Genomic DNA, 27,860 nt, shown 5'->3' on the forward strand with positions numbered 1-27,860 from the left:
AACAGGGTCTGCCACATGACTGTGGCTGAAATGACTGGTTGGTTTGGGCCCCCACCAAAAAAGAAGCAATCAATCTCTCCTTGCACAAACTGGCTCTACAGAGGCAAGATGTCCACCTCCTCCTCATCGTCCGATTCCTCACCCCTTTCACTGTGTACATCCCCCTCCTCACAGAGTATTAATTCATCCCCACTGTAATCCACCATCACAGGTCCCTGTGTACTTTCTGGAGGCAATTGCTGGTAAATGTCTCCACAGAGGAATTGATTATAATTAATTTTGATTAACATCATTTTCTCCACATTTTCTGGAAGTAACCTTCTACGCCGATCGCTGACAAGGTTACTGGCTGCACTAAACACTCTTTTGGAGTACACACTGGAGGGGGGGCAACTTAGGTAAAATAAAGCCAGTTTGTGCAAGGGCCTCCAAATTGCCTCTTTTTCCTGCCAGTATACGTACGGACTGTCTAACATGCCTACTTGGATGCTGTCACTCATATAATCCTCCACCATTCTTTCAATGGTGACAGAATCATATGCAGTGACAGTAGACGACATGTCAGTAATCATTGGCAGGTCCTTCAGTCCGGACCAGATGTCAGCTATCGCTCCTGACTGCCCTGCATCACCGCCAGCGGGTGGTTTTGGAAATGTTATCCTTTTCCTGGCAGCTCCAGTGGCGGGAGAAAATGAAGGAGGAGCTGTTGGCGGGTCACGTTCCGCTTGACTTGACAATTGTCTCACCAGCAGGTCTTTGAACCTCTGCAGACTTGTGTCTGCCGGAAAGAGAGATACAACGCAGGCTTTAAATCTAGGATCGAGCACGGTGGCCAAAATGTAGTGCTCGGATTTCAAAAGACTGACCACCCGTGAATCCTGGTTAAGCAAATGAAGGGCTCCATCCACAAGTCCCACATGCCTAGCGGAATCGCTCCGTTTTAGCTCCTCCTTCAATCTCTCCAGCTGCTTCTGCAAAAGCCTGATGAGGGGAATGACCTGACTCAGGCTGGCAGTGTCTGAACTGACTTCACATGTGGCAAGTTTAAAGGGTTGCAGAACCTTGCGCTTGAGTAAGGTACATTCCCCCTCCTTTGCCTATATTGTAGGCAGATGTATAGGCTTGAATGGCCTTTTGCTGCTCCTCCATCCTCTGAAGCATATAGAGGGTTGAATTCCACCTCGTTACCACCTCTTGCTTCAGCTGATGGCAGGGCATGTTCAGGAGTGTTTGCTGGTGCTCCATTCTTCGGTACGCGGTGGCTGAATGCCGAAAGTGGCACGCAATTCTTCTGGCCCTCGACAGCATCTCTTGCACGCCCTTGTCGTTTTTTTCAAAATTCTGCACCACCAAATGCACTGTATGTGCAAAACATGGGACGTGCTGGAATTTGCCCACATGTAATGCACGCACAATATTGGTGGCGTTGTCCGATGTCACAAATCTCCAGGAGAGTCCAATTGGGGTAAGCCAATCTGTGATGATGTTCCTCAGTTTCCGTGAGAGGTTGTCAGCTGTGTGCCTCTTATGGAAAGCAGTGATAGCGTAGACTGCCTATTAACGAGTTGGCGTTTGCGAGATGCTGCTACTGGTGCCGCCGCTGCTGTTGTTGCTGCGGGAGGCAATACATCTGCCCAGTGGGCTGTCGCAGTCATATAGTCCTGTCTTTCCTGCTCCACTTGTCCACGTGTCCGTGGTTAAGTGGACATTGGGTACAACTGCATTTTTTAGGACACTGGTGACTATTTTTCTGACGTCTGTGTACATTCTCGGTATCACCTGCCTAGAGAAGTGGAACCTAGATGGTATTTGGTACCGGGGACACACTACTTCAAGCAATTCTCTAAGTCCCTGTGAACTAACGGTGGATACCGGACGCACGTCTAACACCAACATAGTTGTCAAGGCCTCAGTTATCCGCTTTGCAACAGGATGACTGCTGTGATATTTCATCTTCCTCGCAAAGGACTGTTGGACAGTCAATTGCTTACTGGAAGTAGTATAAGTGGTCTTCCGACTTCCCCTCTGGGATGACGATCGACTCCCAGCAGCAACAGCAACAGCAGCAGCAGCAGTAGGCGTTACACTCAAGGATCCATCAGAGGAATCCCAGTTAGACTCGTCAGACTTGCCAGTGATATGGCCTGCAGGACTATTGGCGTTCCTGTCTAAGGAGGAAATTGACATTGAGGGAGTTGGTGGTGTGGTTTGCAGGAGCTTGGGTACAAGAGGAAGAAGGGATTTAGTTGTCAGTGGATTGCTTCCGCTGTCACACAAAGTTTTTGAACTTGTCAATGACTTCTGATGAATGCGGTCCAGGTGACGTATAAGGGAGGATGTTCCTAGATGGTTAACGTCCTTACCTCTACTTATTATAGCTTGACAAAGGCAACACACGGCTTGACATCAGTTGTCCGCATTTCTGTTGAAATAATTCCACACCGAAGAGGTGATTTTTTTTGTATTTTGACCAGGCATGTCAATGGCCTTATTCATCCCACGGACAACAGGTGTCTCCCCGGGTGCCTGACTTAAACAAACCAACTCTCAATCAGAATCCTCCTTGTCAATTTCCTCCTCAGCGCCAGCAACACCCATATCCTCATCCTGGTGTACTTCAACAGTGACATCTTCAATTTGACTATCAGGAACTGGACTGTGGGTGCTCCTTCCAGCACTTGCAGGGGGCGTGCAAATGGTGGAAGGAGCCACCTCTTCCCATCCAGTGTTGGGAAGGTCAGGCATCGCAACCGACACAATTGGACTCTCCTTGGGGATATGTGATTTAGAAGAACGCACAGTTCTTTGCTGTGCTTTTGCCAGCTTAACTCTTTTCATTTTTCTAGCGGGAGGATGAGTACTTCCATCCTCATGTGAAGCTGAACCACTAGCCATAAACATAGGCCAGGGCCTCAGCCGTTCCCTGCCACTCCGTGTCGTAAATGGCATATTGGCAAGTTTACGCTTCTCCTCAGACGCTTTTAAGTTAGATTTTTGGGTCATTTTACTAAACTTTTGCTTTTTGGATTTTACATGCTCTCTACTATGGCAGACGACGTTGATGGCATTTCATTGTCTCTGCCATGACTAGTGGCAGCAGCTTCACCACTAGGTGGAAGTGGATCTTGATCTTTCCCTATTTTACCCTCCACATTTTTGTTCTCCATTTTTTAATGTGTGGAATTATATGCCAGTAATATATCTGGAATTAGACGTCAGTAATGTCTGGAATTAGATACCACTAGATAGATACCAGATACCACTGTGACTGGAATGATTATGAGCTATGCACAGTGACAGGACACTACCACAGCACCCTGCAGCAGCAAGATGCAGCACAAGACACTGGACTTTTAGTCACCACAATGCAGCACTGATACTGAGCACAGATACTGAGCACTGTTCAGGATACTAGAACTGACACTGGGCAGCAAGAACAGCACTAGACTACTGTACTGTACTACTATATACTGGTCACCACAATGCAGCACTGATACTGAGCACAGATACTGAGCACTGTTCAGGATACTAGAACTGACACTGGGCAGCAAGAACAGCACTGGACTACTGTACTGTACTACTATATACTGGTCACCACAATGCAGCACTGATACTGAGCACAGATATTGAGCACAGACTGCACAGTTCAGGATACTAGAACTGACACTGGGCAGCGCGAACAGCACTACTATATACTGGTCACCACAATGCAGCGCTGATACCGAGCACAGATATTGAGCACTGTTCAGGATTCTAGAACTGACACGGAGCAGCAAGATACAGCAATGGACTACTGTACTGGTCACCACAATGCAGCACTGATACTGAGCACAGATATTGAGCAGTGTTCAGGATACTAACTGACACGGAGCAGCAAGATACAGCAATGGACTACTGTACTCATGGGTGTGCACTGAAGACATGTTTGTCAAAAAGATCAATGATAAAATCATGATATTACTGTATTATAGCGTATAGAAAGCGATCTTAATTCTGCTGCTGAGCTTATTTTGAAATAATACTCTATACAGCTAATTGCTTTCACTTAGTCATAAGAATAGCAGGCACATTTACCACAATACAATTTTATAACTGCTCTCTAATGTGTATTCCAATTACTTTTAGGTTTCTGGTTACTATTTATACCATACAGTTGAAATCACAAATTGTGGGGCATAGTACAAATGAAATGGGCATATATAAATACCTTTTTTTTCTGGGAGTGCAGTAATAAAAATACCAAGTATTGCCATGACACTTGTTAAATAAGCTACACCATGATAATGCAGTCTTACCACAGACAGGGCCCAGGGTGACTGCCAGAGACTGTAGTGTTATAGTCAGCTGTAACCCTGTGATTTAAGAAATATCTAATGATTTTGTAAAGGAAAATTGTGCTAACCTTCCTTCTTTTGTTTCCAATGTGTGGCGTTGAACATGGTTGTACCTCCATTCCTCCATGACATTTCTGATTGGCTGCCTACAGCCATAGTTCTTCCTATAATATTCAAAGGAAGACTGAAATAAACGGGGTTGAAGATGTACACATGGGGAAGCGTGGGGGAAGGGGGGTCAAGGCAAATCTGAGCTGTGGGCAGAGGCAAACATGGGAACAGAATGCACATGGGGAGAGGGGACAAAAGCAGACACAATGAGTCAGATAAATCATGTACACATACAGATGGGTACACATAGATACAGATATAAAGGGGTAGACACAGTGGGAGGAGTTTACAGAGACTCATGGGTGGACAGAGAGCAATGATGCAATCAAGGTAACTGAGTGGGCAGAATGTCTGACTTAGAAAGTAGTGGTGGGGCCGAGACCAGGGCCATCTTAACAGCACTTAAGTCCCTGGGCAAAGTAATGCACTGGAGCCCCTCACACTCATTCATGGGAACCAATTATAAAAAAAATCATTATAGGCCCCTTAACATGCTTCCACACAGTGAATGGCTGGCAGCACTCTGATTGGTGGATAGCTTCAACCATCCAGCAATCAGTATGCTGACAGCCATTCACTGTCTGGCTGCAGGCTGGGAGGTAGGTAGAGAATGCTGTCTCACCAGTCTGATTGTGACCATAACCCCCTCCCCCCTTCCTCCCCGTTCAAAGGCCCCTATAGCTGCCCAGTGTGCCTATATGTTAAGATGGCCCTGGCTGGGATACAGTGCACATCAGCAAAAGAGGGGATCTGGTGCTCGTTCTTATTCTGGCTTCACCAGTGCCAATGATCCCAAGCCCAAATAGCTATTGATTCACAGTTATTCGGATCAGGATCATCAGTGCCAGTGAGCCCACCCCCTTTCATTCTGGGCCTCTTGCTATTGTATAACCCATGCCCCCACCATGGTGTCCCTGGTGCCATACAATATGTCATGGTGTATAGGCAAAAATTTTAACATGATTAATTAGACCCAGACAGTGTAGTCTCCTCTGGTCATACATAAACCCAAATAGAAAACTGTAAGACTTCCTACAATTTGCTGTATGTGCACTCTTTTACATGAGATTTTCACAATCATAATAACCGCCCGGCAAATGACATCAGTACCTGAATTTATAAAATAGTGAAAACTGCACTAATAGAGTTTATATAATTAGCAGCTCTGTTAAAAGACACAGTTTATAAAATATAAAGAATAGAGCGCTTGAGAATAAGTGAAACTGCAAACAGCAGTGAGGACACAAGTATTCATTGCCAGCGGCAGATGCTCAATGAAGTAATCGCTGGCGGGAACAGAGGTCCTCATAGATAGGGAAAGCTAGCCTATACGGAACACCTCAATCTGTTTCTGCTATATATTTTAAAACCCACTCCTCATTTATGGACAGTAACCAATTCTTAAAAAGAGCTGTAAACATTTTCTAACCTTTTTTTACTTACAGGTTTTGCTTACACACATATACTTATTCTCAAGCGCTCTAGTTGTTAGATTTTATAAATAACTGAATTTAGATATATAAAAAAAGTGTTTAGGAGCTAACTGCAGCTGTAACACATAAAAAGGTTAACACATGCTTTGTATATATTATATTGTTGTTATGCGATCTATTTGTCAAATGATATTTGCATGATATCCTTATGTTTGTGTGGTACCTGGAAGTATTAAGGATTCCCTGGCAGTGGCAAACGCAGGATTTGCATGGGGGGGGTTTCCAGAACTGGGCGGAGCCAATCACGGGGGTGGGGACTGAGGTGACCCAGTATATGCTGGGTCCGTAAAACTAGTGTGTCTGTGTGTGTGTGTGTGTATGTATATATATATATATATATATATATATATCTACACACATATATATATATATATATATATACATATATCTACACACACACATATATATACACACACACATACATATACACGGGTGGTCTTCAGTATGCCGGCGGTCGGGCTCCCGGCGACCAGCATTCCCGGCGCCGGGAGCCTGACCGCCGGCATACCGACACTTATTCTCCCGCGTGGGGGTCCATGACCCCCCTGGAGGGAGAATAGAATAGTGTGGCGCGTGTAGCGTGGCGAGCGCAGCGAGCCCGCAAGGGGCTCATTTGCGCTCGCCACACTGTTGGTAAGCCGGCGGCCGGCCTCCCGGCGCCGGTATGCTGGTCGCCGGGAGGCCGGCCGCCGGGAGATCGTAGTGAACCCATATACACATATACATAGCATATTAAACATGCATACATATATATATATATATATACACACACATACAGTACACATATATATATATACACATGTATATATATATATATATATCGTGTGTGTGTGTGTGTGTGTGTGTTTATATGTATGTATGTATATACATGTGTATATATGTAGGCACATGGATATATATGTACTATAATTAAAATAAAGTAAACTTTTATTGCACTTGCAAGTGCCACCAGGAAGACAGCAGGCTGCAGAGGACGCTAGACAGCCATTAATAATACTCATGCAGATTAAAAAAAAAAAAAAAAATTTTTTTTTTTTTTTTTTTTTTTTAGTGGAGGGGGGTTTCTGGGTACTCGGAAACCCCCCCTGGGTGCGCCACTGCCTGGTGGTACCATGGACTGGAGGGACTGCAGCAGATATCTCTGATATCTGCAGTGATTCCTACATGTCTGACAATAGAAGCAGCCTCCAAAGGTTTCTATTAGAGCTGTTACACTGTCAGATTTACCAAGATCCAGAATGAAAAGCATTCCAGAGCTTAGTCCCGGCAGCCTGTTTCAGCCTATGGGCTACAATCGCAAACGTTATTGGGAGAGGAACGTCAGCACATGAGCAGTAGCGCAGCGGTAGGCCGAAATAGGAAGTAAAATGATCAGACTTTGGGGGTAATTCCAAGTTGATCGCAGCAGGATTTTTGTTAGCAATTGGGCAAAACCATGTGCACTGCAGGGGAGGCAGATATAACATGTGCAGAGAGAGATAGATTTGGGTGGGGTGTGTTCAATCTGCAATCTAATTTGCAGTGTAAAATAAAGCAGCCAGTATTTACCCTGCACAGAAATAAAATAACCCACACAAATCTAACTCTTTCTGCACATGTTATATCTGCCTCCCCTGCAGTGTACATGGTTTTACCCAACTGCTAACAAAAATCCTGCTGCGATCAACTTGAAATTACCCCCTTTGATCTTTTACTTCTACTGATTGCCGGAAAGCACTTCTGTCAGAACCCCTGTCCCAGCAACTGACTATTGATACATATAGGTGAATATTATAGATTCCTTATTGCCACAAATTGTGGGGATACAGAATCCATATTCTCAGGGGTTGGCTGCATCCTATATAATAAAAGGATAACGCTGCTCCTCACCTCTATATGTTTTGCCCGCCGGCGCTGACATTACTCTTATGTTGTTCTATCATTTTGACCAGCTGGTAACTAGCATATTAATAAATATGCCCCTATATCTGTTTTATGCTTTGGTGAAGGGTCCACATTGTACAGTGTAAAGAAAATTATAATTTTATTGTAATTGTCTTCTTACCTTTAACATATCCTACTATCAAAACCACGTGGTCCACATAATCTGGATCGCAGTTTCTATGGAGAGTGTGTATAATTCCATTTTTGTAATGCTAAAGATACAAAAAGAAGGTACAGTACATAAGCAATTGTATTTCACTATGGGCCTGCTTCAGAGTTGTTCTCTGTGCAGATGTATTTGCAATTGAACGATTATCAGCAGTCTGTGCCTGCTCCATGATCGCACTGCGCATGTGTAAAAGTGCCTTTGCGAGTCTTTGCAGAATGACTGATAGGAAGTGACCATTTAGGGGAGTTAACGGGGAGTGGCAGCAAAAACGCAGGAGTGTCATGGCTATTTTCCGGGCATGTATATGTTACCAACTGTAATCATGTATGCAGAGAAACATGGCGTTTGCGTCGCTACTGCTGCGTCCAGTCTGAATAGCCATAGTCCTACCCAAGCCATGGATGATCCTCATTTTTGCATTTAGGCTGTGAATGTGTACGCAATATCAAATAAGTTGCTATAGCTACGTGGGCGCCTCATGTCATTTCTGGGCGGCAGATTCACTTGCTAACATTAGCAGTTCCATAGCTTAGAAAATCGCAATTGTAATTGCATTAGCGTACAACTCTGAATCAGGCGCATTGTCATCTCTTGGTTAAATAGATACAGACTCACCTGGAGCATAACACTATTAATTGTAACAGTGAGAGTTCCGTTGTTGCCAACATAAGAAGCCATATCTGCAAAAGATCATTTTTTAGCTGTGAATTGTAGGTTTATAACTGTGAGCAAATTAATTGGGACAAACTAAGTTTATTTGTATTATTTTTCCAGAACAAAGAGAATGAAGCATGTGTTCACTGAAGATGCAGCACCACCATTTATCCAGGTCCCTGTGTTTATGCTGTGCAGCACTGTGTGGTGTACGTTGTGATGTCATCAAGCAGCGCTGCTGAAAGGAAGAGGAACACCAAGAGGAGCATGCATGCTGTCAAAGGTAAAAGGTAAATTGGAGGGGGCTGGTGAAGGAGTTGGCACCTGAGGTGACACAGGGAGCAGGAGGCTGGAGAGACATGGGGCAGGAGAACAAAAAAGACAGGGGGATGGAGTAGCAGGCTTGAAAGACACGGGACAGGTGGCAGGAAGGACAGGAGGCTGGAGAGACATGGGTCTGAAGTGACATGGGGGGAAATTCAGACCTGATTGTAGCAGCAAATTTGTTAGCACTGCAGTTGGGAAAAACCATGTGCACTGCAGGGGTGGCAGATATAACATGTGCAGAGAGAGTTAGATTTTGGTGGTGTGTTTTCAAACTGAAATCTTAATTGCAGTGTAAAAATAAAGCGGTCAGTATTACTTTGCACAGAAACAATATACTGTAACCCACCCAAATCTAACTTTATCTGCAAATGTTATATCTGCCCCCCCCCCTCCCCCCTGCAGTGCACATGGGGGGTAATTCCAAGTTGATCGCAGCAGGAAATTTTATAGCAGTTGGGCAAAACCATGTGCACTGCAGGGGAGGCAGATATAACGTGCAGAGAGAGTTAGATTTGGGTGTGGTGAGTTCAATCTGCAATCTAAATTGCAGTGTAAAAATAAAGCAGCCAGTATTTACCCTGCACAGAAACAAAATAACCCACCCAAATCTATGTGTACACATGGTGAGATTTATCTGTCCAATCTGTCTGGTGAGAACAAAAATCTGGTAATGGATTAGAGCAAATGGCAACAGACCATTTGCTCCCAACCACTGGAAAATAGACAATGGATGTTAAAACAAATAGGTTAAATAAGTTTGTTTGGAAAAATGTGTTATATCAATAGTTTTAATCCATTTTCCAGTGTTTGGGAGAAAATGGTTGATTGTCATTTGCTCTCATCCATTGCCAGATTTTTGTTCTCACCAGACAGATTGGACAGATAAATCTCACCATGTGTACACAATTAACTCTCTCTGCAAATGTTATATCTGCCCCCCCCCTCCCCCCTGCAGTGCACATGGTTTTGCCCAACTGCTAAAAATTTTCCTGCTGCGATCAGCTTGGAATTACCCCCATGGTTTTGCCCAACAGCTAACAAATGTGCTGCTATGATCAGGTCTGAATTACCCCCATGGGGCGGGAAACTTTACAGACAGGAGGCAGGAGTGGCAGGAGTACAAGAATCAAAATGTGGTCTCTGCGCTGACCAGTAAACTGCAGCCACACAGTTTAAAGGAGAGCACCTATAAATCTCCACAACACACTAATACAAAAAAGAGAAAACTGTGTGTAGGCGCTGTTCACTTGCAGTATACTGTTCTTAAATCCTTCAATATTCGTGAGTGGTACACCGGGAAACACACCCTCTTAATTGAGAACTTACATTAGGGTTCTCACCCGCAGGCCAAACAAGGTATCTTTAACCCCGGATATAATTTCTTCAATATAAGGGTATCTTTAGATCGCCCCAGGAAACAGCTGTCTAGTCTAATATACGGTCCAAAAAGGTGATGTTTAATATTAAAAGATGATATACAATAAAATCATGAAGTTTGCAGCAAGAACAACACTGGGAGTCTAATGCGGAAGCTAGTCTCCACTCGCGGCTAAGTCCGGCTGCGGTCACGGACAGGGTATAGATGATATGCGCCGTTCACTCGATCACTGGTGATGTTCATTGCTGAAGCTGGTTACACGTAACAGCAGATCTCTATCATGTTTCGGGGGTTCCTATCCCCTTTATCAAGCACCTACACACCGTTTTATTTTTTTTTGAAGGAGTGACAGGAGGCTGGAGTGACATGGAGCATAAGACTGGAAAGACACAGGGCTGAAGGCTGGAAAGATAGGAGGCTCGAGAGACATGGGGCAGGAGGCAGGAGCAATACGGGGCAGGAGGCTGGAGTGACAGGGGTCAGGAGGCTGGAAATATGATACTGAAAGCAGATACTGAAAGCTAAAGTTCACATACATGTCCCACTCATAGATATATCCACAAAAAAAAACGACCGCGAGCTTTGATTGGCTCACGGATCGGCGCCTAATTGAAAGTAGACACCCGCACCGCTGGAGGCTGAGCTGAGGGGCAGGAGAGGCGCACGCTGCGCTCTCCTCCCCTAACACTAAAACACAAGGCAGCAGCAGCGTGGTAAGGAGGGGGGAGGGGACACAGGACATATGTAACTGGCACTGGGGGCATATCTGGCATTGGGGGGGCATTTCTGTATCTGGCATTGGGGGGCATTTATGTATCTGGCACTGGGGGCATATCTAGCACTGGGGGCATCTCTGTATCTGGCATTGGGGGCATTTATGTATCTGGCACTGGGGGCATATCTGAATCTGGCACTGGGGGCATATCTGGCATTGGGGGGCATTTATGTATCTGGCACTGGGGGCATATCTGGCATTGGGGGGCATTTTGTATCTGGCATTGGGGGCATATCTGGCATTGGGGGTATTTATGTATCTGGCACTTGGGGCATATCTGAATCTGGCACTGGGGGCATATCTGGCATTGGGGTGTATTTCTGTATCTGGCACTGGGATCATCTCTTTATCTGGCACTGGGGGCATATCTGGCACTGGGGGCATATCTGGTACTGTGGGGGCATTTCTGTATCTGGCACTGGGGGCATAACTGGCACTGGGGGGACAGGTGTATCTGGCACTGGGGGCATTTCTGTATCTGGCACTGGGGGCATATCTGGCACTGTGGGGCAATGTGTACCTGGCACTGTGGGGAAATATCTGGCACTGGGGGCATATGTAGCACTGGGAGCACAGCCCCAGCAACAAGCATTACCCCCTGGTTACAAGCACAACACCCAGCTCATGAAACCCCTGGCAACGCGTATGTCACCTCCACATTCAGCAAAGATATGGTTGTCTATTTAGATCTAGAAATCTTTATATCACAAAATGCTTTACACACAAGAACGCATAAGAAAAATGTTAGTAGCAACAGCATCTTGCCAGTGAATAGCAATCACCATACAAATTGGACCAAAAACATACCAGGGGGCCAATTAAGACGAATAAAAAGAAATTGTTCTAAGGAAGAAGACTTTGTCATGCAAGCAAATCAACTCAAAACACAGTTTATAGAAAAGGGATATAAAGACATTCATCTGCAACAAGAAATACAAAAACTTATGAGAACAGAAAGGAATGAACTAATACAATATAAACAGAAACAAGAAACAAATGAATTTCAAACAGCCTTCATTACCCAATATAGTAGTCAATATCATTCTTTTGAAAATATTTTACATAAACACTGGCACATACTTAAATTAGACACACAATTGCAATCACTACTTCCGGAGAAACCAAAAATCATTTATAGAAGGGCAAAAAACCTTAGACAAGAACTGACCAGAAGCTATATACCATCAGCTATATCAAGTCAGAATGAAATAAAAAATGTGGGACATAATTTCTGCTTAAACTGTACTGCCTGCAAAACAACCAACAGGACTTCTACCACATCAATTAAAGAGTTTAGGTCCAATGTGTCAAAGAAAGAATATAAAATAAAAAATGCCATCAGTTGCAATACAGAGGGAGTTGTTTATCTACTCGAGTGCCCCTGTCAATTGCAATACGTAGGACAAACAAAAAGAAAATTAAAAACTCGGATCATGGAACATATTAATAATATAAAAAAGGGACTACAGACACACAGTGTCTCTAAACATTTTTTGGATCATCACGATAAGAATCCTACTGAATTAAAATTTATTGGAATTCAAAAAATTCAACAATATTGGAGAGGAGGTAATATTTCAGATGCATTAAAAATGAAAGAAACAGAATGGATATTTAATTTACAAACTTTACAGCCATCTGGGTTAAATGTTGATATAGAGCTTAATGTTTTTTTGTAATAAAACTAAATACTCTTTCATTTCCTTATTTTGATATATATATATATATATATATATATAAAACTATCCATCTCCCTCACTTTTTAAAAAAAAAATTCTAGTTGCCTGACAAATTCCCACCTCGATTTTTTCCATTTTTTATTTTTTAATCTATCTGTCAATTCATCTTCACATTATTCCCGCAAAGTGCAATACCGTTAGTATAGAAACATCAGCCATGTGCATACCGCCTTTTTTACCCACTTCCTGGGAGAAAATCCCTGTTTTAAAATTATGAATAAAGGTGTTTTTTTTAAAAAAAGTTTAAAAAAAAGGTTGTTTCTTTTTGCTATAAAAAGGAAGTTGGCTAAACCAGTGCTATCCTCGATAAAGGGCCTGGAGCCCGAAACGCGTTGGAAAGCACTACCATACAGCACGCCAGTCCTAGGTGCACTCTGTTCAAATTTGAGTACACCGGAATAAAGCCGTCACCAAAGCCGGATCCAGAGCCGTCACGGAGCGCAGCACACCGCACAGGAGACGCGGCAGGAGAGAATGGCAATACTAAACAAGGGAACCAAGCCGCGCGGAGCAGCAGCCCACGACCCCACCGCCAGCAACTATAAAGTGGGTAGTTTAGGGATAGATAGATAGATCTGGGACATTTCTCCACCTTCTTGCGGCTAATATCGGAACCCGTTTTTACATAAAAGGACTACAATTTCCCAAAAGGGCTGTAAACATTTTTTATTAACCACCCTTCTTTTTTTACAGGTATTGCACTTATTGATTACGCAACTGTTGGTTCTTTACAACTGTTGCAATATATAACAAGCGCCTTGATTTATATAATTACTAGTATGTCACCCTGAGCATGACAAACCCTGGCACTGTGTATGGAACCAAGAGCATGAAATCCCTGGCAATGAGCAGGCAATTTTAAAAGTAATTAGAAGCCTTACTGTAGGTCTTAATGTGTAATGGACATTACGGTGTGTGGCATATTGTGTAATGGGCATTATGGTGTGGCATTATGTCTAAGGGCCATTGCAGTGTGTGGCATAATGTGTAAGGGGCATTACTATAAGGAGGAAAAATTCCAAATAATGTTAGGGACATGAATCAGGATTATTTTTTTTCCCTGTGGTGGCCAATGTCTCGGCGTGCAGGTTGCAAAACTGGGGTATAAGGAAACTTTACCTGCATTGTCACGCCCCTTTCAGTGAAGCCACACCCATTTTAGTGAGGCCATGCCCCATTTTCCAGCGCGCGCGCCTACGCCGCACGCATCTTCACTTTTATAGTGCCGTTTATGGGAGGGGAGGGGCGCCAGAGAATTTTTTGGCTGGGGGAGAAAAATTCCTAGTTACGCCAGTGCATGGATACTTCTAATCTACACTTTCCTGCCATCTACAGAAATGTGTATGAATTGTGTATTGTGTTTTCAGACACCTTTTGTGCTCAGAGTGTAACCAAACCACATGTCATGTTCCTGGTGCATCTGTTCCTGTTATCTGCATGGGGAATGTGGCGCATTTGCTAGCTATGCAGTGGTGGCCGCATCTAACATTTGCAGCCAAATCTGCAAATGCAGAATTTTACATTTGCTCTTAGATACAAATTGGCTCAAATTCTGGGCAGCATGGATGGTGTACGGGTTAGCAATACTGCCTCACAGCACTGAGGTCATGGCACATGTGATAGGAAATATACCGGGGCAGGAACTGATGTGAATGGCTGATATAGGCTCTATAAAGCACTGTGTAATATAGGTGGGCTATAACTGTTAATAAATAACTCTAAAGGTGCACAATGCTAGGCTTTGGGCAGCACGGATGGTGTAATGGTTAGCATTACTACTTCACATCCCTGAGGTCATGGGTTTGGTTCCCCCCATGCCCTAATTGTGTGGAGTTTGTATATTCTCCCTGTGCTTGCATGGGGGGGGGAGATCTGGTTTCCTCCCACAATCCCAAAAAATATATACTGGAAGGTTAATTGGCTCCCAATAAAATTAACCCTTGTGTGAATGTGAGTACCTGTAGTAGGGAATACAGATTGTAAGCTCCACTGGGGCAGAGACTGATGTGAATGGCCAAATATTTTCTGTAAAGTGCTGCAGAATATGTATGCGCTATATAAATAACTGATAATAGGATATTGCTGTGCAGCAAGCACGTTTTTTTAAGTTACTGTACATCCAGTGTGAGTATTCTTACTTTCTTCATTCTTTGGAAGCATTTGAAAATCATAAATCCATGCTGCAGGGTGAAGATCTCTCCTACATGTGCTCCTGATAGCCTGATATTGGTATTCGCTCTCATTAACCAGGCCCCCTTCAGAGAAAATCAGAGAGAGGTCACCACATCATTTGTTTACATTTTAGATAATCATGATCATTCACTGTTAAAATCCGCTTGCTTGTTTTTTGCAAGTAATTTCAATTAAGCTGTACAATTTTTAAAAAATTATGTTTTTACAGAACATTCAAATACTGAGCACTGGACCAAATTTGGCACCACCATAAATCATTGTGCATAAAACGAGGTAATGAAAAGAAAAAAAAACCTCCAGTAGTTGTGCTGGACTAGTGATTAATCTTACAACTGTTCAGTTTAAAAGGCACATAAATTATAATGTCAATACAAATCATAGTTGCATACCCTCCTGGAATGTCCATGAGACACCTGTAATAATGGAAGACCTCCCAAACTCTGAGGAAGGTAGGCTAATCTCCCTGACAGGGGGCTGCAGTGACAGGCAGCGTGTCGTCTGACTCTGCTGCTGGAAGGGGCAGTGAGTGAGGAAGTGGGGAACGGAGTTCTGTAGGGGCCACGGAGCAGTGACTGGAGGAAGTCTACAGAATTCTGGGAGACATGCTAAGTACAGTCCCGCAATTCTGAAATTTTAACCTGTCCCCTGTATTTTATATAGTTTAGTGGATTACATACTATGTTAAGCAATAGCAGTTGTTGCAGCCACTACTGCTAAATGATGCTAATGCTGCAGGAGGTGGCTTGTGTAAATAGATGCCTCCTATCTGTTTCTGTGGTTCGCTGCTGCATCCGAAGCCACAGCTTCAGATCATTTGCATGAACATTGGCCATCTGAGTAACCCTCAGGTTACTCAGCATGGCTGGGCTATTCAGGCTTCTGGGGCCAGTAAATCTGGATCGGAATATACAGACAATGGTCTCGGCACTCGCATACTGTTCCCATTCCCCCCCCCCCCCCCCCCCACTGGCCAATGCCGACCAGCTAATGTCACCACATGGCCACAGCAAGTCAATCATGCAGGTCAGTCAAGCAGTGACTGAGCTATAGCTTACCTTGCATTAGAACAGTGATATATGCATCCCATGGGTATCCTCCTTTACAACCATCATCGCAAGGGCCACAGTCTATAACCTCTGGAAATAGAATATAGAGAATCAGAAGCAGCGAGGAAAGGGCCTGTAACAAAGGAAGAATGTGGGTGACTAATTTAGGAGTATATACTGTATAGCCAGAGACATGGGTATACCTATAGTAGGTGCAAGGGGCGACATTGCTATGGGTTCCAGGTGCTTAGGGGAGCCTAAACCCATGTTATAAAGGGATCAGTATGATTTACCTACAATCAAAATCCCAAAGTTCAAAATACCGACAACAATTGACCTATGGTCAAAATACCAACAAGGTCAAAAATGCCGACATTTAAAATGTCGACAGCCAAAATACCGCCATTTAAAATGTCAACAGGTCAAAAACTCAACACGAGTTTATAAAAAACAGTTGGCGTGTATGTCGACACAGGTCAACATGGACACCGTATAATTGTACCGCATCCTCTCCCATGGCCTGCTGCGCTCACCATGCTACGGGCACACTATTATATTCCCCTTCCAGGTTCACTGGGATGGTAAAGTATAAACAATTCGGTTTCAATGAAAAATCCTGAAAAATTAATGTCGATTTTTTTGACCTGTCGACATTTTAAATGTTGGTATTTTGACCAGGTCGACATATTTCAAATGTCGGTATTTTGACCATGTTGGTATTTTGACCTTGTCGGTATTTTGACCATCGGTCAATTGTTGTCGGTATTTTGACCGTAGGGATTATGATTGTAGGTAAATTGACTGCATCCCGTTATAAAGTTGCATACCAATTTCCCAAATATGCATGTTAAGCAATTGGATCTGATCCATTGCCCAGCCTGAATTGTGTGACATATTTTCAGTGAGAGGTGGATTTTATAATAATAAGGGGGCAGCGTAATGTGGCATAACAAGAACTGGGGCACTTATATGTGGCACATTTTGAAGTGGAGGCACTATAGGGTGGCATAATATGAAATGGGGCACTCTGTGTCACAATGTGAATGTGGGGATACTGTGTGGCATAATGCAGCCCTGCAATGTGACATCATATAAACTAGGGCATTGCCTTTAGCCATAATATTTACTAGGGTACTACCATGGTTTAGAAAATTAACTAGGGCACTACTATGGGGCATTAAATTAACAATTGCTGCGGAAAGGGGTCTCTCTGGAAGAACTGGGACGGGGCCCCTTAAGTATGCTGCTATGGGGCACACAAAGTTCTGTTTATGCCCCTGGTTAGAGCTAGCTATGGGCCTTATTCAGTGATGGATGCAGCAGCTGCGTTCGCATGAAGAGGCCGCGTCCATAGGGTCTGTGTACACGCCCCAGCCATAGTGCACATTCGCAACCGTTCACCATGTAATTGCATCCTGGAAGGGTGCTTTCTGCTGCGGGGTACACCGTGCTCCACAGGGAATGACATTGGGGTGTAGAGTAGGATCTTGATCCGAGGCACCAACAGGCTAAAAGCTTTGACCTTCTTCCCAGAATGCATAGCACCGCCTCCTCTATAACCCCGCCTCCGTGCACAGGCGCTCAGTTTTGTAGTTGGCGCCATGCAGTGCAGGCATACAACAGGTGGGCTGCTCCAGCAGTCCTCAGAAGAGCTTTTTTAAGTGAAAAATTAAGAATTCAAGGGCTGCAGCAGAGACACTGTGAGTGTTAGATGTCAGTCAGACATCTCCTGCTGCAGCTCCATCACCTCCCCAGCGGCGCTGTATGCTCCTGCGCCCTGGTTGCCGGGTACTTACAGCGGAGGCTCCGGTTTTCTTCAGTCAGGCACACACACCACCGCAGCTCTCCAGGATCGTGTGGCCGCATTCAGGGAGGAGGTAAGTGGATCCCCCAGGCGGGACCCGCTGTAAACCGCGATCTGGCGCTGCCGGTGGGAGGCGGGCCGCGCGCACTGGAGTGGACACTGTGGCAGTACAGGGACCCCACTAGACCACCAGGGCAAGAACACAGGTCGGATTCTCTCAAAAATCTGTTTGCTAAGGCCCACAGTACCCAGTGGTGAAGTCCAGCAAGGGGATAAGTCTCTGACCTGTAGCCCCTCCCCCAGCCCCAGGGCGCCATTTAGAGTAAATGTTCCCGCCCTGGAGCTGCATATCTATCTCTCCTTCGCTCCCTGTCAGCGTTTGGGTGCCATTAGGACAAGCTGAGCTGATCCTGGGACTGTTTGGGCAAATCCTCCTCTGTAAAGCCACCTGCATGTCAGGGCTGTGGATTTTACAAGACACTTAAGTATTCTACATGTCTGTTGACAGTGTTAGTTAATAAAAAGTGCATTTAGTCAGGGTTATTTAGTACAAGTACCCTGTGATATACATCCAGTCTTTACTGTGCATTGTTATATCTATTGAGTGTATAGCTATACTTAGTATTACTCTGTATTGCTAGTCCAGCGCAGTTTTATTGCATGTCATAATTTCTACATTGTACAATGTGACTATGTGTGTGTGCATATAGCTGCTGTGTGACCTTTATTTCGTGTATCTCACTCAGACTGCTATCCCTATATTCTGTAACCTGAGGGGGCTAAGTAAGTCAGGATTATTACTTAATATAGGTGTTTCACAGGATATACTTATTGTGTATTTTCTCTGTGATTTTTAGTCACCATATACCTCTGGAACTCACTGTTTGTGGTAATACACTACACAGGGGGTTCTTGTCAGGTGTTGTGCTGCTGATATTGTACTGGGTTGCTTTGAATTGAGCTTTCAGACATGTCAGCTACAAGAGGCGACGGAGCTGAAGCTGATCCCACATTGCGTGGTGGTGACGCTGCAGACACATTAAAGGAAAACATAGCAGCAGAGGGTTCAGGTTCTGGGGGTTCCCTATCCCCCAGGAGGACCATAGCAACAGGGGTGCATAATGACCCACCTTGGGCTACTTTCTCCACGTTATTGAATATGCTGGTAACTAGACTTACGCTCCCTATGGGACCTCCTGTGCTGGTGCAACCGCTTATGGTCCCTGCGGTTAATCCGCCATGGGCAGATCAACTGTCCACTCAGTTTCAGCAATTGAACCAATCACTGACTAAACAGAAATCTCACCCTTGTCCGCCTAAGACAAAGGGGTCCTCTAAGCGGGCTATTACTTCCTCACAATCCACCAACGTCCCAGACAGCTAGTCTGATTAGGATGGCGTATATACTGACCCCACAGACACTGATACTGATAATTATGATGGGGAATCTGTTAAACAGGTGTATGTTCCTTACTTGTTGGAGGCTATCAGGATAATTCTTCAAATTGCTGATGACCCAGAGCCTGATACTGCCCCTAAGAAACCGGTCAGATTTAAACGCCAGAAAGGGGTTAAACAAGTTTTACCTTACTCTGACCATTTAGTTGACATACGGCAGGAATCCTGGGAAAATCCAGGAAATAAATTCACGCCTCACAAGAAGATGCTGGCTCGCTATCCCCTCGCGGCGAAGCTAAGTAAAAATTGGGAGACACCCCTGCCAGTGGATTCGCAAGTGGCACGGCTGGTGGTATCCTCAGCTCTGCCTGATACTACCGTCATGTCTCTGAAAGAACCGACGGATAAGCGTGTGGAGGGTTGTTTAAAGGCGATTTACACCCTAGCAGGTGTTGCGCATTGGCCCACCATTGCAGCGACTTGGGCTGCAGAGGCTATTGAAGCGTGGGCTCAGGAGTTGGAAGCTGAGCTGCCTTCCAACGTTTCTGATCATGCTAGACAATGTTTATCATATATTGTCACAGCTTCTCATTACATTAAGGAGGCGGCTTCTGATGCCGGTATTCTGGCGGCCAAGGCTTCTACTGCGTCCATTTTGGCTCGCCGGATTCTCTGGTTGCGGTCCTGGTCTGTAGATCTGGACTCTAAGAAAACCCTGGAGGTACTCACTTCTAAGGGAGACATTCTTTTCAGAGAAGATCTCAATAAGATAGTGGCTGGCTTACCCTCTGTTAAAACAGCTTGTCTACTTAGTGCTACTTCCTTGGTACCGAAGGCTAAGAGTACTTCCTTTCGCTCCTTTTATCCTTCAAGGAAAGCAAAGGGTCAGGCGTACCCGAAACAGGCTCGCACTTCCAAACCCAATAAGCCCAAGCCTAAATGGGCCTGGGCTGCCCTTCAGCCTGCTTCCAAAACTGACAAGCCTTCTGCATGATGGGGCGGGCCTCCCTCTGGGGAATCCCAGGGTGGGGGGCCGACTTCTAGGGTTTACCCAGGAAAGGTTGAAGCCACTTCCGATGCCTGGGTACGGGAAGTCGTCACTCGAGGTTACGCTGTATCCTTCAAGAATCGTCCCCCTCATCGATTTTGCCTGACAGACGTCCCTTTGGATCAGGTGAAGGCAAAAACTCTTCATTCGGTGGTACAGTCCCTTCTGGACACAGGAGTAGTAGTACAGGTGCCTCTGGCTCAGAGAGGCAAGGGGTACTATTCACCGCTGTTCCTAGTCCCGAAACCGAATGGGTCCTCTCGGCCCATTCTCAACCTCAAGTCCTTGAACAAATTTGTGAGGGTCTCCAAGTTTCGTATGGAAACTCTTCACTCTATTGTTCTGGCCTTGGAACCTGGGGATTATATGCAGGGCCATCTTAACAGCAGTGTAGGCCCCTGGGCACAGCAATGCACTGGGCCCCCTATCCATCCTCCAGAGGTAGGGATTTGGGGTGCTATCAGCGGCGGTAGGGGGTGTTCTATCTTCGGCTCACATGTAGGACCTGGAGCAGTAATTTCTGCTTATTACTCCTTTACTGCACAGATGGGGCTAAACTGTAGAAGGGGACATTGGGCTGAATGAAGAAGCCCTGGTACATGACTTCCATGGTGGTAGTGGGTGTTTAATACGTAGGGGAGGGGTGTATAGTGGAGTGGGCTTAATATTCATCATTTTCCGGTGGGAGGGCAGATGTCTCATGTTCCTGGAAATTGATTTCTTAGCATTGAATTGGATAAAAAAAACTAGAGAGTCCCACCTTGCAGGAGATACTGGGGACCTGGGGATCAGAGTTCAGGAGTCAGAGCAATTCACCAAGGAAAATATAAAACTGCATATTAGGCTTGTGGAGCTGGAGCAGGGACCGGCTGCTTGAAGGCTGATATCTCTGGTTCTGGACATAATAGAGACAAGCTGTCAGTGTCCACCAAAATTGGAGAGTCCCAGCTTTTGGAGTATAACATCAGAAAAACTCTACGTCAGACAGAACCTGAGATATCTGGCTGGGAAGAGCAATTAACAGGCTTGGATGGGGACCACTGCTTTCAAGTCGAATATTTCTGGTTCCCCAGGGCCGATTTTCAAAAATCTGGTAACCCTGGAAAGAGAGGACCCTCAGCTATCAGCATAGGGCCCTTATACTCCTGGGGCCCTTGGGCAAGAGCCCATTGAGCCCATCCGAAAAGACGGCCCTGATTATATGGTCTCCCTATACATACAGGATGCTTACCTGCATATTCCCATTGCAATGTCGCATCAGCAGTACCTGAGGTTTGCGGTTGGCAACATCAATTACCAGTTTTGGGCGTTACCTTTTGGTTTGACCATGGCTCCGCGAGTCTTCACCAAGGTCATGGCGGTAATGACGGCTGTACTCCATCGTCAAGGGGTCAGGATCCTGCCATATCTGGATGACTTGTGGATCCTGGCGAATTCCCCAGATATTCTCCTACGCCATCTGGATCTGGAGCTCCAGTTTCTGCAAGCCCACGGGTGGCTAATCAACTGGAAGAAATCTTCCCTGGTCCCTGCTCAGAGCATGGTGCACCTGGGGGCGTTGTTGGACACTCACAACCAGCAGTTGTTCTTGTCTCAGGAGAAGGTCCTGAAACTTAAGGACAGGATTCAATGCTTCCTATCTCGTCCGCAAGTGTCGATACATTCGGCGATGCAAGTGCTAAGTCTCATAGTGTCGTCTTTTGACATGGCGGAGTACGCTCAATTTCATTCCCGCCCTCTACAGAAATTGATTCTTGCCAAGTGGGATGGCCTGTCTCACCGGATCAGGTCTCACATGATCTCCTTGTCTCCGGAGGTCTATCTGTCACTGAGCTGGTGGCTTGAGGACCAACGATCGAGCAGGGGTCGTCCCTTCTGGCTCTCCAACTGGGTCCCTCTGACGATGGATGCCAGTTTGAGAGGTTGGGGCACGGTGTTGGAACAACACTCCCTTCAGGGTCGATGGACCAAGGAGGAGTCTCTCCTCCCGATAAACATTCTGGAACTGCGGGCGGTGTTCAATGCTCTGATCTTGGCCCAGCATTTAATACAGAACAGACCTGTTCAAGTATAATCGGACAACGCCACCACGGTGGCATACATATATCATCAAGGTGGCACTCACAGCCGCATGGCAATGAGGGAAGTATCAAGAATTCATCAGTGGGCAGAACGCCATCTGCCAGCCATATCGGCAGTGTTCATTCCGGGGGTCCTAAACTGGGAAGCGGACTTCCTCAGTCTTCAGAATGTACATCCAGAAGTATTTCAAATCCTAGTGGACAAGTGGGGCCTCCCAGATGTGGACCTGATGGCGTCTCAACACAATCACAAGGTTCCGGTCTTCGGAGCAAGGACAAGGGATCCTCAAGCAGTGTTCGTGGGAACACTGGCAATTCCATGGAACTGTCGACTGCCCTACGTGTTCCCTACGGTGTCACTCCTGCCCAGAGTATTAAGGAAATTCAAGCAAGAAGGAGGAATCCTACTTCTGATCTCTCCAGCGTGGCCCAGACGGCACTGGTTCTCAGACCTTCAGGATCTATCGTTAGAGCGTCCTCTTCTGCTTCCACAACGACCAGGCCTCCTTGTTCAGGGCCCTTGTGTCTAACAGGATCTGGCCTGGCTGGCTTTGACGGCGTGGCTCTTGAAGCTTCCATCTTGAGGGCTAAAGGATTTTCTGAGGTGGTCATTCAAACTATGTTGAAGGCCCAGAAGGCTTGGATTTATCATAGGGTCTGGAATTATTACTTTGCTTGGTACGCCACTAACAATCATGACGCTTACAAGTTTAGTACGGCCAAACGTTTGGCCTTTCTATAACAGGGCCTGGACTTGGGCCTTCGTCTGGCCTCCATCAAGGTTCATATTTCTGCATTGACGGTTTGGTTCCAGAGAAAAATTGTGACTTTACCTGATGTTCATACGTTCACTCAGGGTGTGTTGTGGATTCAACCTCCTTATGTCCCGCCTGCGGCTCCTAGGGACTCGATGGTGGTTCTGAAGGCGTTGCAAGGGTCTCCGTTTGAGCCCCTTGAATCTGCAGACCTTAAGTGGCTTTCTCTTAAGGTATTGTCTCTGCTGGCTATTGCCTCTGCTAGACGGGTGTCGGATCTGGGTGCCTTGTCTTGTAGGTGCCCACATCTGATTTTTCACTGTGACCGGGCGGATCTTCGAACACGTCCAGGGTACTTGCCTAAGGTGGTGTCTTCTTTCCACCTTAATCAGGAGATCGTGGTTCCGGCCTCTGCTTCTCCTGAATTGTCTTCCAAAGAGCGGTCTTTGGATGTGGTACGAGCTCTCTGTATCTATGTGAAGAGAACTGCATCCCTTCGGAAGTCTGAGTCTCTCTTTGTACTGTTTGGTTTTCACAAATGTGGCTGGCCTGCTCACAAGCAGACCTTGGCCCAGTGGCGTAACTACTGCCCCCGCAGTCCTCGCGGTGGCTTGGGGGCGAGGGGCTGCGGGGGCGCCACTGATTTAAAGCAGACTGACATGCGGACGAGCGTCCGCATGTCAGTCTGCAGTCTCCTTCCCTCCGCCGCTTGTTGGAGGGACACGGAGGGCACACAGCGCGCCTCCCTGTGTCCCTCCTGCTGCATCATCTCCGGCGGCCGCGGGTCTAATAGGGGGAAGTGCCGTCCGTGAGCTCTAATTGGCTCACGAACCGGCACTTCCCCCTATTAGACCCGCGGCCGCCGGAGATGATGCAGCAGGAGGGACACAGGAGAGACGAGCTGTGCCCTCCGTGTCCCTCCAAAAAGCGACGGCGGGGGGGGTAAATATCTGGCACTGGGGGCATATATGGCACGGGGTGGGGGGGAGGAATATCTGGCACTGGGGCATTTCTGGCACTGGGGGGAATATCTGGCACTGGGGGCATATCTGGCACTGGGGGGGGGATATCTGGCACTGGGGCATATATGGCACTGGGGGGGAATATCTGGCACTGGGGGCATATATGGCACTGGGGGGGATATCTGGCACTGGGGGCATATATGGCACTGGGGGGGATATCTGGCACTGGGGGCATATATGGCACGGGGGGAATATCTGGCACTGGGGGGGAATATCTGGCACTGGGGGCATATATGGCACGGGGGGAATATCTGGCACTGGGGGGGAATATCTGGCACTGGGGGCATATATGGCACTGGGGGCATATTTGGCACTGGGGGGGAATATATGGCACTGGGGGCATATGTGGCACTGGGGGGGAATATCTGGCACTGGGGGCATATGTGGCACTGGGGGGGTATATGTGTACCTGGCACATGGGGGGGACGACTATATTTGGCACTGGGGCATGTAAGTACCTGGCACCGTGGGGGAATATCTGGCACTGGGGACATGTGGCACTAGGAGCACAGCCCTAGCAACAAGGACTACCTCCTAGCAACGAGCATCACACCCAGTGCATGAAACACCTGGCAACGAGCATGACACCCAGTGCATGAAACACCTGGCAACGAGCATGACACCCAGTGCATGAAACCCCTGGCAACGAGCATGACACCCTGAGCATGAAAACCCCTGGCACCATGCATGGAACCAAGAGCATGAAACCCCTGGCAACGAGCATGACACCCAGTGCATGAAACCCCTGACAACGAGCAGGTAATTGAAAAGTAATTAGAAGCCTTACTGTAGGACTTAATGTGTAATGGGCATTACGGTGTGTGGCATAATGTATCACGGACATTGCGGTGTGTGTCATAATGTGCCACAGGCATTACGGTGTATGGTATACTATATCGCGGGCATTGTGATATGTGGTATAATGTCTCAGGGTCATTGCAGTGTGTGGCATAATGTATCACGGACATTGCGGTGTGTGTCATAATGTGTCAGGCATTACGGTGTGTGGTATACTATATCACGGGCATTGTGGTATGTGGTATAATGTCTCAGGGTCATTGCAGTGTGGCATAATACATAACGGGCATTGCGATGTGTGGCATAGGGTATAACGGGCAGGGCATTGCGGTATGTATCACAGGCATTACGGTGTATGGTATACTATATCACGGGCATTGTGGTATAATGTCTCAAGGTCATTGCAGTGTGTGGCATAATGTGTCACAGGCATTGTATGTGCTATAATGTATCGGGCATTGCAGTGTGTGGCATAATGTATCACGGACATTGCGGTGTGTGTCATAATGTGTCACAGACATTGTATGTGCTATAATGTATCAGGGGCATTGCAGTGTGTAGCATAATGTATAACGGGCATTGCGATTCCTGTCATAATGTGTCACAGGCATTACGGTGTGTGGCATAATGTGTCACAGACATTACGGTGTGTGGCATAATGTGTCGGGGGCATTACAGTGTGTGCATATTGTGTCGTGCATTATTGTGTGCGGCATAATGTCTAAGGGCCATTGCAGTATGTGGCATAATGTATACTGGGCATTACTATAAGGAGGAAAAATGACAAATAATGTAAGGGGCATGAATCAGGGTTATTTTTCTTTCCTGTGGTGGCCAACGTATGGGCGTGCAGGTTGCAAAACTGGGGTATAAGGTAGTCTTTTCCTGCAATGCCACGCCCCTTTATGCGAAACCACGCCCACTCCAACAAAACCACGCCCCTTTTTTGGCGCGCGCGCCGAAGGCGCGCGCAGATTTATCCCTTTCTTGCTCCCAATTATGGAGCATGAAGGGTGGGGGGGGGGGGCGCCGAAGAATTTTTTGGCTTGGGGCAGAAAAATTTCTAGTTACGCCACTGCCTTGGCCAGATGGATTAGAATGGTGATTGCACATGCTTATGTACAGGCTGGCCTTCCAGCTCCTGCTACCATCAAGGCCCATTCTACTCGGTCTGTTGGACCTTCTTGGGAGGCCCGCCGTGGTGCGTCGCTTGAACAATTGTGCAAGGCGGCTACGTGGTCCTCAGTGAACACGTTCATAAGGTTCTATGCCTTCGATACTTCCGCCTCCCAGGATGCTTCCTTTGGACGCCGGGTTCTTGTGCTCGCTTCAGTGCGTCCCCTCCCATGAGGAACTGCTTTAGGACATCGCCAATGTCATTCCCCGTGGAGCCCAGTGTACCCTGCAGCAGAAAACGAGATTTATGGTAAGAACTTACCGTTGTTAAATCTCTTTCTGCGAGGTACACTGGGCTCCACAGGGCGCCCACCCTGACGCACTTAGCTTCTTTGGGTTGGTATGGAATTAGCCGCTGACACTTTTTCCTGTCGTAAGAAGGTGGTGTATGTGGCTACTAACGGTTGTCGTCTCTTTTACCTGCTACTGCATTGGACTGGTTAACAAAAACTGAGCTCCTGTGCACGGAGGCAGGGTTATAGAGGAGGCGGCGCTATGCATTCTGGAAAGAAGGTCAAAGCTTTTAGCCTGTTTGTGCTCTGGATCAAGATCCTACTCTACACCCCAATGTTATTCCCTGTGGAGCCCAGTGTACCTCGCAGAAAGAGATTTAACAACGGTAAGTTCTTACCATAAATCTCGTTATCATATGGTGATTGACAGGTGATGGGCATCCGGGGGTGGCAATCAGGAAACGCAGGCATGTCATTGCTGTTTTTGGGGCCGGCATATGATGGCGCTTGCATTTCCTGCATATGGAAACATGGCGGCAGGACCCCTGTCTACGCAGCCAGGCTGCGCAGGCAGGGGTCGACCTTTTTTCGATTTAATTGTGAATGTATAGTGGGGCGGCTCCACACATGCTGGGCGGCATTGCCCTGTGCTGGGCTGCCCCCCTGCATGTGACTAGATGGATTCAGATCTTGCTGAGGAAGCAAGATCTGCGTTCATCTTTGAATAGCACCCTATGTGTATTGTGAACAGTGATAATAGAACCTTAAGACAGTAGTTCCATAGACGTAGGTATCATAGGTGCAGGGAGTGCAGTTGCTATGGGGCCCTGGCCACTTCCAAAACCGGCCCTCCACTCCCCCTGCACCTGGATAATATGCAACCTGCTAGCCACACACTTACTACAGACCTGTGCCCTGTGGCTTCTCCTCTATCAGCAGTGTGTTGCTGCTGCAGGCACATCTGCTGTCAGTGTTACAGATGGCTCTGACTTCCCGTTCTCACTGATGCTGGGAGGAGCCATGGCATTGCTTAGTCTGGCTCCTCCCAGCATCAGTGAGGATGGAGAGACACAGAGCCAGCCAGCCGGGACATTGACAGCAGATGTGCCTGCAGCAGCACACTGCTAATAGAGGAGAAGCCGCGGGGCACAGGTGGTGAGTGCCCACCGGCACAGTGTCAGGTGGTGGTACTGGGGTGGGTTTGCGGGGAGCTGATGCAGCAGGGCTGTGAACGGGAACGAGGGGTAGGGAGAGAAACATTTGCTATGGGGCCCCATATGTCTTAGCTATGCCCCTGAGTAGTTTCCAAACTTTTCTGAATCACGGCGCCCTAGAGTATCACAATTTTTTTCACTGCTCCCGTAGGCCAAAAGTTTCTTATTGAGAAATTCAGAAAAAAAATA

General features: G+C 46.5%; 1 protein-coding gene across 1 annotated transcript in view; it reads right to left on the reverse strand.

Annotated features, from left to right (window-relative positions):
- LOC134970068 (cathepsin W-like) overlaps positions 1-27,860 on the reverse strand; it is a 116,575-nt gene that overhangs the window by 27,947 nt on the left and 60,768 nt on the right. Inside the window, exons 6-10 of the mRNA XM_063946163.1 lie at positions 16,152-16,232; positions 15,042-15,158; positions 8,646-8,710; positions 7,983-8,073; positions 4,403-4,498 (exon numbers count right to left, since the gene is read on the reverse strand). Coding sequence (XP_063802233.1) covers positions 4,403-4,498; positions 7,983-8,073; positions 8,646-8,710; positions 15,042-15,158; positions 16,152-16,232 — 450 coding nt within the window. The remainder of the gene's footprint in view (positions 1-4,402; positions 4,499-7,982; positions 8,074-8,645; positions 8,711-15,041; positions 15,159-16,151; positions 16,233-27,860) is intronic.

Source organism: Pseudophryne corroboree, chromosome 11 (genome assembly GCF_028390025.1).
Source record: "Pseudophryne corroboree isolate aPseCor3 chromosome 11, aPseCor3.hap2, whole genome shotgun sequence".
NCBI lineage: Eukaryota > Metazoa > Chordata > Amphibia > Anura > Myobatrachidae > Pseudophryne > Pseudophryne corroboree.